Here is a 16,808-nt window from a genome sequence, read left to right as displayed (position 1 = left end):
AATGCCGAAATAACACGCATCAAGCAGGATTTCTTTGCCATCGCCCATTCAATTCGCAATTTACGGTATAGTGGACGGAAAAAGGTGCTGATTACCCAATGAACTGCAGGTTTGGTAAATACGACGTCAGCTGATGTATCACAGCGTGCGCTTTCTGCGGGTTGGCCATGGCGCTGATAACGCTACTTTCGCAAATGTACATACATCTGGCCCTCATTGTCTGAACTGTAAAGCATATGAAGGTCTGATAGGATTCAAGTGTACAGCAATTGGGGGAAACTAGCAGAAGGCACTTTGCCTCAGAGGATTTGGCCTGTGACATTTACAGCTTGTTTCGGTGTCAGCGCAGATACCTTTTCGTTATCATAAAATGTCAACACCGAACATGTGCTCTTCCTCTGGGCCAGTCATTAACAAATGTCACCTTGTGGCTGGTTACTGTGTGGGAGTGGAGCTTTCACTGTGTGGCCTTGTGGGTTACAGAAAAAAATATTAAGGATGCACTTGTTAGTAGGGAGGTTCATATAAATTCTGGGAAACACAGTTTTTGATTAGAAGATGAAAATCTGAAGCATGAATGTCTAACATCAGTTGCAAACATTTCTTATAATTTAACTTTGACTTTATATTTCATAGTTAATTTTTAGTGTACAGTATTTTATACAGAATATGGTATTGCATTCCAAACTACTGTTATTGTGTCTGTTTGCCACCCGGGCTTAGTTAATTTGAGGCCTAAGGACCACATCTCATTTCAGGGATTTGAGAGTCGGTTTGAGAGAACATGAGCACAGTGTGGAATGTGTGGCTCACTTACAGTTACCATTGCGATGCAATCTGTGGTTTCAGTGGAAAAATATATAATCGCCATGCCACTTGCATGTGAAAATACATAGTTGACGTATTGCTGTCAAATTTTCCCTCTCGGCTCACAAAGTAAACTGACCTAAAAATCCTGATTAAAGTATAACGTGTGAAGGAGTAGAACAAAACTCCAAACCCACAATTTACAAAAATCTTATTTCTGAGTTACAGTGGATAGGAATAGTTGACCACTGTGTTAGTTTTTGAAATTCTTCTTAAGTCTAATAGACAACTTTCTCTACATCTCAAAGGGAAACATGCATATCTGGTTGTTTGTTTTACATTATTTTATACCATCTGGACTTTTACTTCCATTTGTCCCTCTCTCCTTTCCCTCCATTTGTCTCAGTGTAGTTTCTGCTTTCACATCACACAGTCGATGTGGGCTCTACACTAGATAAATCAATAGACTGAATGGAAAAGGCTGAAATGCTCTGCTGGAGACTGGAGGTGCCCAGTAGTAGAGAGATAGAGAGAGAGAATTGTGAATTTCAGTTTTATGACAATACAATTTTAGTTATATATTAATTTCTTTGTGTTGTGCATGTTATACCATATATAATCTAAAATCAGACCATATCGCAGCACAACTATCCAGCATAATAATATGGCTGTTTATGCTTTTTCTAATAATAAAAAAAGTAAATAATAATGATAATAAATGACATCTGGTGTATTGTGGCATGAGAAACCATTCTCATAGGGATCACTTCTAAAGTAAAAATCGAATGTGTATCATAACATTCTGTACCATCTATCAGTAGAATTAGGTTCTGAAATTCAGTTCTATGTTGGTTCCCAAAACGGGAAAGCACCGGGATTTGCTGAGCTGCTCTTTATATTAATCTAATATTAACATCCCAGCTAGAATAAATTGTGAATGTCCAACGTATCTTAGTGAATTCCGGTCTGACTACTCTCTACTGATCTTTCTCTGTTTAACCCCCTGATGGACTCTAGAAGGTGTTGCTGTTAAAGCCTCAAACAGGGTGATCCAAACTAATCCAAAGTAAAGTAATGAAGCCGCTTGCCTTTCTGTTAGTTTGAACTGAGCCACATATAAAGTTACAGCTGGAAGAGCGAGGGATGAGATGGAAATAGAAAGGGTAGAGAGTACGTCAACTGTTAGGACAATGTAATTAGGAGTACAGAGTAGAGCCGTAATAAGCACAGAGGGCTGGTTTATTTACAATGCAGACACTTTTCTTCTGTTGCTATGACTTTACACTAGAATACAAAGGAGATAAAACAGTATTTAATGTGGCTAGACAAGATCTAGTACAGAGGAGAGAAAAAGAGGGTCCTTCATCATCTCAGACAAAAAATGTTTGGGCAGGTAGGTTTTAACATAGTTTTTGTAATTTTAGACAGGCAAGAAGGCAATCTGTAGTGAAAGTGGGAGATCAAAATGTGAGCCTTTATGACCTAGAAATCATGTAACATGATGTGAGTGAACTGCACACCCCTCTGAACTAAATTAGCTCTTTGTAGATGATGGAGGCATAAAAACGACCTCTTTAGGGAGCCGAGCTGTCTCTGAAAGGAGCACTTCTTTGATTGATTTTGAGGAAACCGTTTTCTATTTCTATTGATAATGAAAAATATGAGTTGAAAGCTCAAGATGAGACTGAATGACTTCTTAAAATTGTTTCAATTGTCCTTGTCTCAAGATGTGACAACAGTGTCTTCTTTAAAAAAAAAAAAAAAATCATCATCAAGATTTGTGCTAACTCGTGGAATTCTTTGTGCAGTGACAGATGAAGCCTGTATATCAAAAAGTTGGAGCTGCTGAGCAACAAAAAAAACCACAGTGTGTTACAAAGATTGGCTGCCTCTGAAATGTTCAAGGGTTTGACATAAATGATGAGTTGTTGAATGAACTGTGCTGTGTCTGCCTCTGTGTCCTCTGCTTTTCTAGAAACAGTTTGGCAGCCATGAACCTTCATCTGTTCAGCTCTGGGTCTCCTACAACCGCCAGCCAATGAAAGCTGCCCAGTTTATGACCCGACATCCAATCACAGTGAGTCTCTTTCACATGTACTGCACCAGTAATTCAGAAACGAAGAATGTATAGAACTTATCAGTAGACTGAATGAGAAATTGATGTTGAAGTCAGGCTGGGTATCGACTTTCAATACCTTTTTGGACTGAAATGTGACTGTAGTATCAAAAAACGTAATCGATTATCTGATTAGATTCATCTTGTCTGTTTATTCTTTATTACATTAGTTTCTGACTTGAAGCTTAATTTTGTCAATTGTGTTCTATTATTGTGTCTAATGTCTTGTACAGCTGCTTGAGTATAGACAGGATTTATCATTTGAGAACTTTGGCTAGATTATTTGGCTAATAAAATTGTTCATACAGTATTTCTTAGAGTAAGATATTTCAAAACGCGTTGGGCCTCATGTAAGAACATTTTCATACTCTCATCCTAAACCTCTATTTTATCTGTGAGGCTTGTTTGTGTAAGTCTTTCAAATCGGATTCACCTTTTAACTCTTAACTGGACAAAACTCAAATCGCAACAAAATGTTCCCAAGGTGAAGAATACCTTCATCCTTGAGATTCTTTTGTTGTGTTGTTTGTTTTGGGTATACAGTATCTTGTAGAAATGGGATTAGAGCTTGTGTTTTAGAGGCGTTAGACCCCTGATCGTCAAGATTGTGCTCCCCAAAAGATCATCAAGTTCATGAGCTTGTATATATTTGGCGATGGGATCATTCTCGAGTCAGAGATGAGTCATTGTCACATCACATTCCCAGCTCTGACAACAGCTTGAAACAACTGCATATGAACAGCGTGGCTCCCATTTCTAAAACTGTGACACAGTCGACGCCCTGATTCGGATGGAAGAACCTACCTACACTACACTACAGTATACAAGTCCATTGTTTACGTGATTTACTGTGATATCCAGTCTTTTCACATTGTGTCCAGTCATGTGTTGTGTCCTCAGTCTAAAAAGACAGTAGGTTGGTGAACTAAAGATGAGCCCCTCTCTCTCTCCTACTTTTCCTAACAGGAGTACTACATAGCAGATGCATCAGAGGACCAAGTGTTTGTGTGTGTGAACCACCTGAACAACGTCACACACCTCTACATCTCAGACACACAGGGCCTGTCCTTCTCTCTGTCACTGGAGAATGTTCTGTACTACAGTCCTGAGGGCTCCAGCAGCAACACACTGATCAGGTACTGCACGTGCGCACACACACACACACACACACACACACACACACACACACACAGACACACATTGCTGATATTGTGTATTTCAGTTACACACACACACACACAGGCGTCATCTTGCATTTAATTAAAAACTCGTTAGGCTAGTTTGAAAACAAGTTGAGTGAGAACTGACAGTATAACTAAAAACACACGTAACACACTTTGAATAAAAACCTTTTTCAGAGACACAAAATCAGCCAAGCTAAGCAGAGTAGCCCACAATTTCTCTATAGCTGCTTCCACCTGCTCCTCCTGGGGAATCCTGAGGCGTCGAAATTGTACTTGTAAAAGTACTACACCACTTGAAGAGATACAAATGTTGTGAGGTCCCATCAGATGAAACTAGTTGGACAGTATATTTATTAGCCTGATGCCAACAGGTCAGTTTTTATGACAACTGAGCAAACTCCTGCTGATAAAAGCGTGTGAAGCAGTCGAAAAGCTCCAAAAAAAGCTTGAATTCCCAAGGTTAAGAATGAACTTTCACGCTTAATAGGTAGTTGGATAAATATCAGTAGTTAATTTGCTCTTTTAGCCTTCGTATAAGAAATGAACCATGTGCTCAAGCAAATTGTACCAGCATATGAAAATAGAGCCGGCGTGTACTTAGAGTACAAATTAAGCACAATCTGCAGATTTGCTTGTAATTGAGCAGTTCCCATAGCAACCTCTGGAACTGACAGGAAGACCTCAAGTTCCCCTTACGAATGCCAGATAACGCTGATAATACAAAGGCTTTGCAAACACGGACGAGTAATGCTTCTTTATCTAATAAAAGACAATCTATTGATCTGACGCCGCAACCCTGTCTGACCTCTGAGCTCTGCAATCATTGTTTTTCTGCTAAGTCTTCTCCATAACCACATCAGGAAGATCCTGTGTTGTTTTGGCAGAAGCAGCCACAGTGTTGGCTCAGGTGTTTGCCCGCTAGTGATGATTCTTTCTGTGTATCTGACGCTGTGTCTTCTGTTGATGAAATGAGCTGTGGCTCCTGTGCCTTCTGTTAATGTTAACATAAAGCATCCTGTGCTAGACAGGTTAACAAGATTTTTACATCATTGTAAATGCTGATGCATTTAGTTTCCTGTGTTTACCCTTTAGTGTTCTCGAGCCACGTGAACAAGAGCATGTACAGTACAGGGAAACCAGCGATTTAAAAAAAAAAAAAAAAAAAAAGAAAAATAAAAATGGGATTACCACCAATTACACCTATATTCTAAAAGTGAATGGTGTTTAAATGCAAGTAAAACATTGCTCCTAAAGTTGTAGTTGTATCAGGCAGCAACTGTGGTACATTAAGCCAAATTTGTTCAAAATTCATCCCTTCCATGACCCAGACGATGATGTATCCCCTCTGTGTTTCAGGTATTTTGCCAATGAGCCTTTTGCAGACCTGCACCGCGTGGAGGGGTTGCGAGGAGTCTTCATCGCCACGCTCATCAACGGCTCGGTCACCGAGGACAACATGCGATCCGTCATCACTTTTGACAAGGGGGGGACGTGGGAGCTGCTTCAGCCGCCTGCTGCCGACAGCCTGGGAGGAACTGTGGACTGCCAGGTACACCAATAAACCTGCGTCTTTAATGATTTAAGATTTTGTTTGCTGACATCAGAAATTGGTCCCCTGTCATTTATTATTTTTATGGTGGATCTGATTCTGATCTAAGCCCCTTGTGAGGTCTTATCCGTAGCATAGTGTTTTGCACAGATCTTTATGTTTTCACCCAGATGTGCCACCACAGAGACCTCTGCTTCCAAACAATGTGTAGTTGCTGTAGAGAACAGTTTGTTTTGCAGATTTCTGACTGTGTTTGTTAGAAGAAAACCTTACTTTCTGTGTCCAGTAGTTGGCCCAAGTCTCATGATGTAAGTGGTGGTAAAGCAGAGAGAAGAGTAATGAAAGCAACTAAACAACATCACCTGACTTTCCTCTTCTCTCCCCTTCAGCTCAGAAAAGGTTGCTCTCTCCACCTTGCCCAGCGCTGGAGCCAGCTGTTCAACATCCAGCTGAGGAGAATGCCAATTTTATCCAAGGACTCTGCACCAGGACTCATCATGGCCACAGGTGGGAGAACAAAGCAACATCACTGATAAAGACCGCATTTAAAAAAAACTCAAAAATACTGAAAATTCTAGTTGACATTTACAGTATGTGTAAGAGTCAAGGATAGCTCAATATGAGCACCAAACTTTGAACTTCCAAAAAATATTTTCTTTTAACCACATGCATTCATTGAATATTAGTGGTTTGGATCATATTTAACCCGCAGTTAAATCTCATGCTTATACTACGCAAATACCACCAGAAATGTCTGGTATCTGTGTGATGGACAGAAAAAACAAATCAGTTATAAAAGGTTTCAGTGAGTTTGGCAGGAGTGTCTCTGTTAGTCAAGACAGATGAAGAGACTTTGTGTGTCATCTGTTGGAGGATGTTCTCACTGACAGAGCTACAGCCTGGCAAGCTTGTGTTAGTTTTACAGCAACTTCCTCTTGTTCTGATAACACAGATAAGTTTGCTGTACACAGGAAACACGCTTTACAAACCCACAAGCTGCCCTCTGTGGTAACTAATCTGCTCTTAGTCTTCCTGTATTGCCCAAAACACAAGAAATACGGTTGCGCTCTGTGAAGAAGGTGGTAGAAACTTCTTGTTTAGGGCTTTAAGTTGTCTGGAACCATGCCTGAATTCAGACATAGAAGAGTTTAACATTCATATAATACTTGATTCAATACATTGTGCACATTTCCTCCAAGGCAGCTTTTCAGGCTCACAAATGATTTCTTGCTTCAACCCGTTAGTATGTCAGTGTTTTAAATTTTGTTGTATCTCTCAGCATTGGCGATTTTAGACCCTTTTTAGACCCTAAATTTCATCTCAGCCCCCCTAAAAATTATAATAATTCAGTCAATATTGGTGCTTAAAGTTAGAGTTGCAAACTTGTCTATTAGTGACAGAGGACTAACAGTTACAGGTTTAAAGGGCTAGTTACAGATTTAATATCCTGCACCTGTAACCCAGTCAAGGAAAGGGTTAACAGAAACATAGTTTTGGCCAATCTGAGGTAGTTGAGGTCAGAGATTATCAGATAATGAAATTACTTATTTAGCGGGGTTAACACTTTTACATGCACTATATCCGTGTCACATTCTCCTTCCTAAAGGTCGGATCCTAGAATCGCCCCTGTCTCTCAGAAAACAGTTTCAAGATGTTGCAGACTGATGGTTTCATCCAAGTGAAGAGATTTTCCGTCTCGCTGCTGAAGCAGAGTTTCTGCCTGCAGTTTGAAGCCGCTTTACAGCTGCTGGAAAGCATTGATTTGTTGATACACTCCAGTGTCTAGGAGGCCGCTTCCCCTGCACCCAGCCAGTCGCTCTAATTAAATTCTTATTAGATAATGGGCATGGAGAGAAACTGCAAGAGAGAGGAGGAGGACTGGCAATAGCCGGCACCATTCGTTTCGTTATCGCTCTCAAACAGATGGGCTAATTACTGCTGCAGCACCCAGCGAGCACTCAATGGGTCGAACACACTCATGAATACAAGCAGGCATATACATACACAAACTGCACACACGTTTACATACACAGCAACATTAGATAACCGGCTCATATATTTTGCCACACGTTTGACTAACACGTTGTTTGAGATAATTATTCAAGAATTATTATCATTAATACAAATATATATTAAAAATGAATAATATGAGTATATGCTGTCACATGCAGTGTATCAAGCAGCTCTGATAGTTCAAATTCAAGGTCATTATTACACTGGATAATTAATTCTGAGAAGACACTTCAATCAATTTCTACATAGGTATGCAATAATTTGTTAGCAATATGTTATTGTCTTATTTGTCTTCTTTTTGTCATTGTTGTTTCCATCATGGCCATCTAATATTCAAAGATATCACTAGCGCTCGGCCCTGCAGACAGACAGACAGCCTACACACACACACACACACACACACACACACACACACACACACACACACACACACACACACACACACACACACACACAAGCATGATTCCCTCCATGCCTGGCGGGGATAATAATGAAGTAACATGCCTTTCAGTAACAGTAATTTAGTTACTTTATTTGAAAAACGGTGCGTTAGAGTACTAGTTATTGCCAAAAGTAACAGTTACTGTAACGCATTACTTTGTAACTTGTTTTTCCCAATGCTGCTTCTGACCAAACTCAACCACACTTCATCACTGATGCTGGCTTTGGTCCGAGGTCAAACAGGCCTAAAACTTCCAAAGAGAAGGCAGCAAAACACTGCTTTTCAGCCTGGTGTTAAGTTACTCTTTAAATAGTGATAATGATAGAACTCTAGTAAGCAGACATACACAGTGACAGCATGTTTGTGCTTGCCAGTTTCATATCTGCACAATGGCAGTGTCTTCTCCAGAAGATTTGTTTATTGTCTCGAGTCTCTGGCTTCTTGTTTGATATTTATTAAGAGTCATTAGCCCATTTTACACAGAGACGTTATGTAATTAATTTCAGAGGCACATTTCAGGTTACAGTCCTTGACAGAGTCACAACCACCATGTTATTCTCATTTTAGTCTGCGCTTCTTGAAGTCATTCACCCTGAAGTGAGATTTGATTAACAGGATTGATGTGTAAAGATGTAAGCAGGTGTCTGTCTGATCCTAAGTGTCAAAGGCAGACACTGCTGGTATTAATCATCCAATCCATGAATTCCATTATTATTCTTGATGGATGGCTGTAGACAGCGTCGGTCTTAAAGTAGCAAAGACACTTGCGTCGGGGCTTTGCGCTGTGCTGTGCTGGGTGCAAGATAGGGCTCTAAGTCTTTGTAGCTACGCTAAAGCGGCATGGCTCTAGAAAAGGCAATGTCAGCTGGTCATTTGGTCCACCACTTTGATCCAGACTTAGATTTCTCAACACATATTCAATGGACTGTCGTGAAATTTTGTACAGACATCCATGAATCCCACTTATCATTGCCTGACTTTTCCTCTAGCTCACAAGCAAGTCAATTGTTTTATTTAACCAGTACACACACTTGTGAGTACACACATGTTCATGTTCTCTATGGGATGAGTCGTAATAACTCTCACAAAAGCCCTGCACCATCCAATACTGCTAAACAAATCTCTTACCACTTTCATGCTTACAGCATGACAAACTTGCTTGATAAATGTTATAAAAGACCTTAACTCTAACACCACCGTTACCCCTAATTACATCATTATGACTGCTAAGGATCAAAAGCAAACTTTGGACCTCAACTTTTATCTATCCCACAATTTGCTTTGCAATTAGCATTATAGCCTGTCATGGCTGTAGACTCTAAGTCCCATTAGGACTTTTTTTTCTGAAAAACAAGTAAAAAAAAACAACAACAATAAAACAATAAAGTTCAGTTTCCATTTCTGCATGTTTGATTTCATTATGTTTCTTTGTGAAATGTGTAAGCAGATCATTCCTGATGATCTTCCTTATTAAATAAGAGCACACTGTCAGGGAAGTATTTGTCAGTGCATACAAAGGCCACATGCATGTCAAGATACAGAATGCTATGGTTTGAGTTCTGGGGTTACAGATTTTCCATATGTGAAAGCAAAAGCAGTGGCCACATCAAGTCTGTAATATTCAGGGAAAACCCCTATAATGTGTGTGTGTAAAATGCCTTTTTGTCCTCTGATTGCAGGATCTGTAGGCAGAAACTTGGCCAACAAGCCTAATGTATATGTATCCAGCAGTGCCGGAGCTCGCTGGAGAGAGGTCAGTACCAAATCTGACACCGATGACTAGAAAAACACGGCTTGCAAAACTGAGTGACAGGCAGCTCGTCTGTCAAAGAGAGTTTTCAACATTTCATGTCAGTGCCTGTATAATGTATCCAGGTATTATGGACCCTCTGCACTTTTTACTTGGACTGACTTTCTATAGTCCTTGAAAACACATCTATGAGCATCAGTTCAGACTTTAACTTGCTTATGTGTTATGGATACGCTGCATTATTTATAAATTTAAATACCTATTCTCTGTGAATGAGAACATGTGTCTCAAAGAACAAGTTATGACGTATTTGCTTTACATTTCAGAGAATGGTGGTATTTATTTTGCTGACCACTTAGGGGCTAATACACTAAAAGCACAGTATAGATACTTTTTTTTAAATGATATAGTTGTTATGTTGAACGTGATAGCAAACAGTTGCCTAAATGTGGACATCCAGCAGACACTGAGCAATGTTCGCATTCATTTGGAGTGGAATGAGGATTGTAAAGCAAATATTCACTGCCTTTATTTCTTGTTTTTGGTCTCCACCAACTCTTAAAAAAAAATATCCGGCCCCCTCGTTTGCCTGTTGTTTGGTGCTGGGCAGGTAGCAGGTTTAGTTTTTCGATGAAAACCGCAGCCAAAAACAATGAGCTGAAAAATGAGCCATAAAGCTGAGGGGAACTGCAGAGTACGACGATAATTCTCTTTGGGTTCGTCACTACAACCGACCCCTTTCACATTACATGTAGTCATTCGACCCATTGTTAATGTGAAAATATAAATTAATGCAGCTTTAAATGATTTGAACCTCGAAGATTCATAGACTGGTAGTTTTAGGGGGTCTTTATCACATGTGACTCAACATCGTGCTCTGTTCAGATGCTAGTAATACTGAAAACATGTTGTAATTAGATGGCTATGTTATTATTATTTCAGAGAGCTTTGTTCTGCATATAACTGAATACTGAATTTGAGAGTGGCAGGCAGCTTCAACCACATTCTCATTTACAAATGACCAGCGCCATAGTTTGCCTGGAAGATGTTCTTCTCAAACTAAAGATGTAAATGCACAAGAGTTTGTATTTTGCAAGACTTTAAAGACCCACTGAAATGGACACTTAGATTTCCTGGTAACGAGTGAATCTGTATTTTTCCCAGTGAGGTGTGAACATAAAGTCTTACCAATAAAGCAATAACATTTTTTTAAATTCAATCCCGTAGGGCTGCCACCTCTTAGTCGATTAGTCGACTAATCGGTCGTTTTGGTCTTAGTCGACTAAGATTTCTTTAGTTGATAAGTCATTTTTTATGCTTATTCATGCTTAATTACTCATTTCCAAGAAACTTATGGGCACATTTCTGGTAAACACAAGATTTAAAGTGGTGCTTTTGCAGGATTAATTGTGGAGAAAGTCAGTTTTACAGATGGTTCATTAACTACATTTATATTGTGCTTTTCTAGTCTTAACCACCTCTCAAAGAGCACAGCTCTGTCGATTACATCAACTAATCGATTAATCGACAAAATCATATAAGTGTTAGTCGACTAAGAATTTCTTTAGTCGAGGACAGCCCTACAATCCCGCCCTTTTGACCCTCCTATCTAATCAAATGACATTTTCATTCCTTAAGTGATATTATAATGGTTTAAAGTTTAGAATTAATCACCACCGTCTTCTGTCCCACTACAGCATCCTGTTTTAACAGGAATTGCATCAAATCAAGGAAATAAAAGTGCCAGTTCATGAGGTCATAAAGATTTATTTAGATCTCCTCCTCCAGATAAATTCAAGCTTGTATTAACCCTAGTGCTAAATTACCTTTTATGTCCTATTGTGTATATTATGTTGTGTTTTCTGTTGTCCAGGCACTGGCAGGCCCTCATTTCTACGCATGGGGTGACCATGGTGGTATCCTGATGGCTATCGCACAAGGAGGCGCCACCACACACCTTAAGTAAGTCCAACTGCCCTGTTGAAATGTTTCTTTCAGGACAGGAAAAAAAAAAACTCAGCTCAGAAGTGAAATCTGTCATTCAGTTGTTTCTCCATAAACAAAACAGCTTCAAACACAAAATCCTGAGTGGCTGGTTTGTGACCAGAAGGCTTCCATTTGAATCCTCAAACAGCTTGAGGAAATCTGGAGAGTGAAGCAAATAAACGCCACTTGCTCCAGTGGATGTGATCTTTATTTAGCAGGAGCAGATTGTGTGAATGTGAAGCAGATTGTTGTAGAGAAAAAAGGGAAATAAACCATCACTCAGTAAACAGAGGTGTAACCTAACACCTCTATGTCAACCGCAGCATTTCAGGCTATTTGTAATCATGTGCAGGTGATAGAGTTTATTAATGTGAAAGCAGCTGAGCTCATTTACATGCAGAGAGGATTTAGTTCCCGTATTCTGGTTACTCAGTAACCTGGTTTTGGCTTATATATACCAATGTCAATATAACTATAGTTAAACCTCCCAATTTTAAATGCCTGATGTACTCTACTGATATACAAACTCTATACCATATTACCCCTAAATTCTTTCCTTTCGTGATGCTGTTCAATCAAAGAATGAGTGTGTAGGCTGCAAAGTAAATTCAATTCTGGTAACTGATTTATAAAAAAAGAACGGATACAGTGTATGGGAGCTCATGAACAGTTTCAAAATCATTGTTAATGAGTTCAATAATGGCCACGTCCCCATCAGGTTTAGCACCAATGAAGGCGAGACGTGGACCGACTTCCAGTTCTCGGACAGGGAGGTGTATGTTTACCAGCTGTTGACTGAGCCCGGGGAGAAGAGCACCATCTTCACCATCTTCGGCTCCTACGCCGACCAGAGGCACAGCTGGCTCATCCTGCAGGTCAACACCTCCGAAGTTCTGGGTAGGTTGGAGAAGGAGGAGGTTCAGAGGGAGGGGGGAGGGTAAAGGGCTTTTATGTTGGTGATTCTCAGCTCTTAACATCGCATTGTAACTCATTAACTGTACATGCATGACTTTTAGCCTGTTGGCTAAATAAAGTCACGTTAGCTACTGTTGCTACTTTGCCTGTTAGCCATGTAGCAGCTGTAACTAACACAGCCTAAAGCCAGCTGTGTGTTTGAGTTAACTGACTGATGACTGTTTTCAGTTAGTTTTCGCTTGTCTTTGAGAAAACACTACAACTAAAGGAACCACAGTATAATAAATACATGTAAGTCTTGTAGCAGCCAACAGTAAAAAAACAAAAAAAACAACTGTGTTTATTGTGAAAACATTTGGAATATGTAGCTCAAATAAAACATGGAGATTGCTTTGGCAAACATTACCACTCTCAGTGAAGTTTGTGCTCTCTAACAGACGCTATTATTAAGTATTATTCTAAGCATTATGCTCAGTAAGTAAAAACATTGTGCAAAAGGTAAATACAACAAAATATTACCTACTGTAGTTAAAGGAGCTACAATAAATATAATGAGTTACCTTACACTTGGTAGCCATGATGCTAGCAGTATGACACATCGCAGTAATTGCTGTGTGCAAAACATGTCTAAATCTATACCAGCTGGGCTAGAAGTAGTTTCCAAGAGCTGTGAACCCTTTAATTAAGGCTACTAGATAGTTTCATCACTTGAACGTCCTCACCCTACAGAGCTAGAGAAGAAGGAAATAGAAGACGGATTGACAAATGGACCACCAGGAACATTAGCATTATCAGTAACTCTGTTTTTATGTCAGTGTGAAATAACTATTGTTTTTCTTCTTCTTCTTTTTGCTCCAGGTGTACCATGTTCTGACGCTGACTATAAGCGCTGGTCACCGTCAGATGAGCACGGTAACGAGTGTCTGTTGGGCAGAGAGGTAACGTTTAAGAGGCGAGCTCCCCATGCTACATGTTTTAACGGAGAGGACTTCGACCGCCCCGTCACCATCTCTAACTGCTCCTGCACACGCCAGGACTACGAATGGTTAGGGATCCACACATGAACAAAACACTCATAATCATCAGTGTTCGTTGTTGAAATCTTGTCTGTGTCCCATTGGTGTCTGAGATGGAAACAGTTGTGTGTTTATACAAGTCAGTAAAAGAAGCACATTGTTGGACTACTTGGGATTTTTAGAAAGAAACACACCTGTATTTTTGCAACAAAGCTGCCAATAATACTAATTACACACTGGTTTGTCTACATACAATAATAGCATACATGTTGATATCTAAATGCATGCATTCATTAGCTTTAGTGTGAGTAGGACCTCTGTCATATCAGAGGCAGAAGGCACTGACTCTTAATTAAACTTCAATATTGGCAAACCAATACATTGGTCTTAGCCTACTCTGCACATTTTTTATTGCTCCTGGAGCTCCCATCACAGCTCATAATGAGTCTGTTTTAAAATGCACATCAGGTGCTGCCATTAATCACAAGGCAGAAGCTAACTGGCTGTTTTTCTTTCTCCCTGTGTTTCTTCTCCCAACCTATCTTTCTCCTCCTCCTCCTCGTTGCAGTGACTATGGCTTCAAGCTGAGTGAAGACTTGTCTTTGCAGGTGTGTGTGCCTGACCCTGAGTTCTCAGGTGATCTCTATGCCCCTCCAGTGCCATGTCCTGTCGGTACCACCTACCGTCGCAGCAAAGGGTAAGCTGCTGTTATTGGACCTAACATTGCAGAAATGTGCAGCCTGGGATTCCTTTGTGTGGTAAATTAGCATAATGTTTGCATCTGCAGCACGAGTGGATTCACATTTACATTAGTTTGCATATTGTAATTTTCATTACTTTTAGTTATATTGACCATTTGAGGTTTTGTCAAATATTTAAAAGTCATGGGCCTCTCTAAACTGACTCTTGAGTGGTAAAATATTTTTTTCTTCTTTTCTTTTTACTTTGTTTTCATAAAACTGTAGTACTGTAACAGAAGTGAGAATGAAACCTGAGTTTGATAAATCTCACTTATCTGCTCCTTGGTTTTTTCTGTCTGCCTTTGTGTTATTTATCTGGTTGCATTATGGTCAATGCACATGAGGTTGAATTGGAACCTCCTACCTGGTGTATATAAAATAATAATTTGGACCCACAGTCATTCTCTTTTTATACTGTTCATTCATTTTCATTTCCTGAGAATTCCCCAGAATGCAAGCCAGCCTTTGTTTTTTTGTGGTTTATTGCTACGGTGGAGATAACTGATGTTGCTGTCATTAGATATGTTTGGTGAGAGCACCACCAAGTGTTGAACTGAGGAAATCTCTTTCTCTTCCTGCTGCAGCTACAGGAAGGTACCAGGCGACAGCTGTAGCGGAGGAGATGTGGAGTCCAGGCTGGATGGAGAGATGCTGCCTTGTCCTGTCGGAGGTAAACCGGAACATCAGACATTTGATTAATCATGTGATCACCTGAGAGCTGTTCTTAAAGGTTACTCCTACAATTTGCTTTAAGTAGGAGTAAGCAGCTGGATAAACTGGTAGTCTTCACTGTCAAAAACTACTTTTTGGCTCTTTATAGCATTCTTATGTGTAAGTCTGTAAAGTTAGAAACCATATACCTTATTACAAATTCACTTTTGCTTTTGGAGATGTTTGGTAGGATAAATACTGGATGACTGTCTGGTTGAGTAAGAGTAAATCTTTGAATTATTCTGACAATAAGACATAATATTATCTGGAAGATTTTCCTCTCTGAATTCTATATACTATATAGAAGTACAGTACATATTTGAAAACATGACTATCATAAATTAAAACATGCTGAAATATTTTACTGCAAAGGTTAAAACAGACTTGTGATTATGTCGGTACTTATCCCACAAACAGTATCATGTGATTAGGTAAGGCATAATGTAGAGCCAAGTGGTCATTATAGCGAATACAACCCCGACAGGAATCCAGAGGATTGATAGCTGTCCTTCAGGGTGATCAGAACTGCGTCCATTGCAATGCTCTGCAATGCATGGCAATGGTCTGTTATAAAGAAACAATGATAGCAGATTGCCGTAGGATTCAACCAAGCCGTGTAACAATATGTGTTAGTGTCTTTTCCCATCAGTCATGTCTCCTGTGCTCTTTCAGAGAGTAACGAGTTCATCCTGTACGCGGTGAGGAACTCCATCCATCGCTACGACCTGGCCACAGGCACAGACCAGGCCCTGCCTCTGGTCGGCCTCAGGGAGGCTGTTGCTCTGGACTTTGACTATGACAGGAACTGCCTGTACTGGGCTGACATCTCACTGGACACCATACAGGTTAGTGAGGAAATCAAGAGGGAGTGGTCCAAGAGTTTGTTTACAGTAAACACAAGTGACACCAGTTGACATGAGTGCTGTGACTCGTGAGGAGCTTGTTTATTAGACACAGTTTTGTTCAAATGTCATCCTGCCAAGCTGGACATTTTGCTCACTTGTGTATTTAATGTGACTGTAACTGCTAGTAACTGCTTTACCAAGGTACCAAGTGTTCCGTTAATGTTAACCTTCAGCCGTCTTTCTTCTCCCTCTTTCAGCGTCTGTGTCTGAACGGCAGTACAGGTCAGGAGGTTGTAGTGAGGAAAGATCTGCAGAACGTGGAGGCTCTGACCTTTGACCCCATCAGTAGATTGTTGTACTGGGTTGACGCTGGAGCGCAGAAGATTGAGGTATAGATGTGTGTGTGTGTGTGTGTGTGTGTGTGTGTGTGTGTGTGTGTGTGTGTGTACTCAGTATACCACCAATCTTGATATATTTACTGCTGTAGACACATCTGGGCCCTGTTCGTTAAATGTGGTTTAACTAATTCAGACTTGCATGTTGTTATCAGGCTAAAATAATCCTGTTAACTCCCATCCAGCTAATTTGTAATAAAGAGAATTGACTTGTTTTTCATTGTCTCCACATTTACTGTTAGTTTTTACTGTTATACAGTGAATGCAGTTAGACCGAAATTGGTGTTGTTTGCGTTATTAATCACATTTAATCAAATGGTCAGGTAATTATTTGATTTT

General features: G+C 39.9%; 1 protein-coding gene across 2 annotated transcripts in view; it reads left to right on the top strand.

Moving 5' to 3' along the window:
* The window catches only part of sorl1 (sortilin-related receptor, L(DLR class) A repeats containing), an 85,863-nt gene that overhangs the window by 45,138 nt on the left and 23,917 nt on the right, over positions 1-16,808 (top strand). For both annotated transcript variants that reach the window (XM_031283589.2, XM_031283588.2), the window contains exons 7-18: positions 2,783-2,884; positions 3,890-4,059; positions 5,464-5,656; positions 6,046-6,163; positions 9,791-9,864; positions 11,735-11,823; positions 12,566-12,744; positions 13,621-13,807; positions 14,347-14,475; positions 15,103-15,188; positions 15,902-16,074; positions 16,332-16,463. In XM_031283589.2, the coding sequence (XP_031139449.1) occupies positions 2,783-2,884; positions 3,890-4,059; positions 5,464-5,656; positions 6,046-6,163; positions 9,791-9,864; positions 11,735-11,823; positions 12,566-12,744; positions 13,621-13,807; positions 14,347-14,475; positions 15,103-15,188; positions 15,902-16,074; positions 16,332-16,463 (1,632 nt within the window). The remainder of the gene's footprint in view (positions 1-2,782; positions 2,885-3,889; positions 4,060-5,463; positions 5,657-6,045; positions 6,164-9,790; positions 9,865-11,734; positions 11,824-12,565; positions 12,745-13,620; positions 13,808-14,346; positions 14,476-15,102; positions 15,189-15,901; positions 16,075-16,331; positions 16,464-16,808) is intronic.

Source organism: Sander lucioperca, chromosome 5 (genome assembly GCF_008315115.2).
Source record: "Sander lucioperca isolate FBNREF2018 chromosome 5, SLUC_FBN_1.2, whole genome shotgun sequence".
In the NCBI taxonomy this organism is placed as follows: domain Eukaryota; kingdom Metazoa; phylum Chordata; class Actinopteri; order Perciformes; family Percidae; genus Sander; species Sander lucioperca.
Note: the sequence above shows the minus strand (reverse complement) of the source record. Positions and strands in the feature narration are given on the sequence as shown.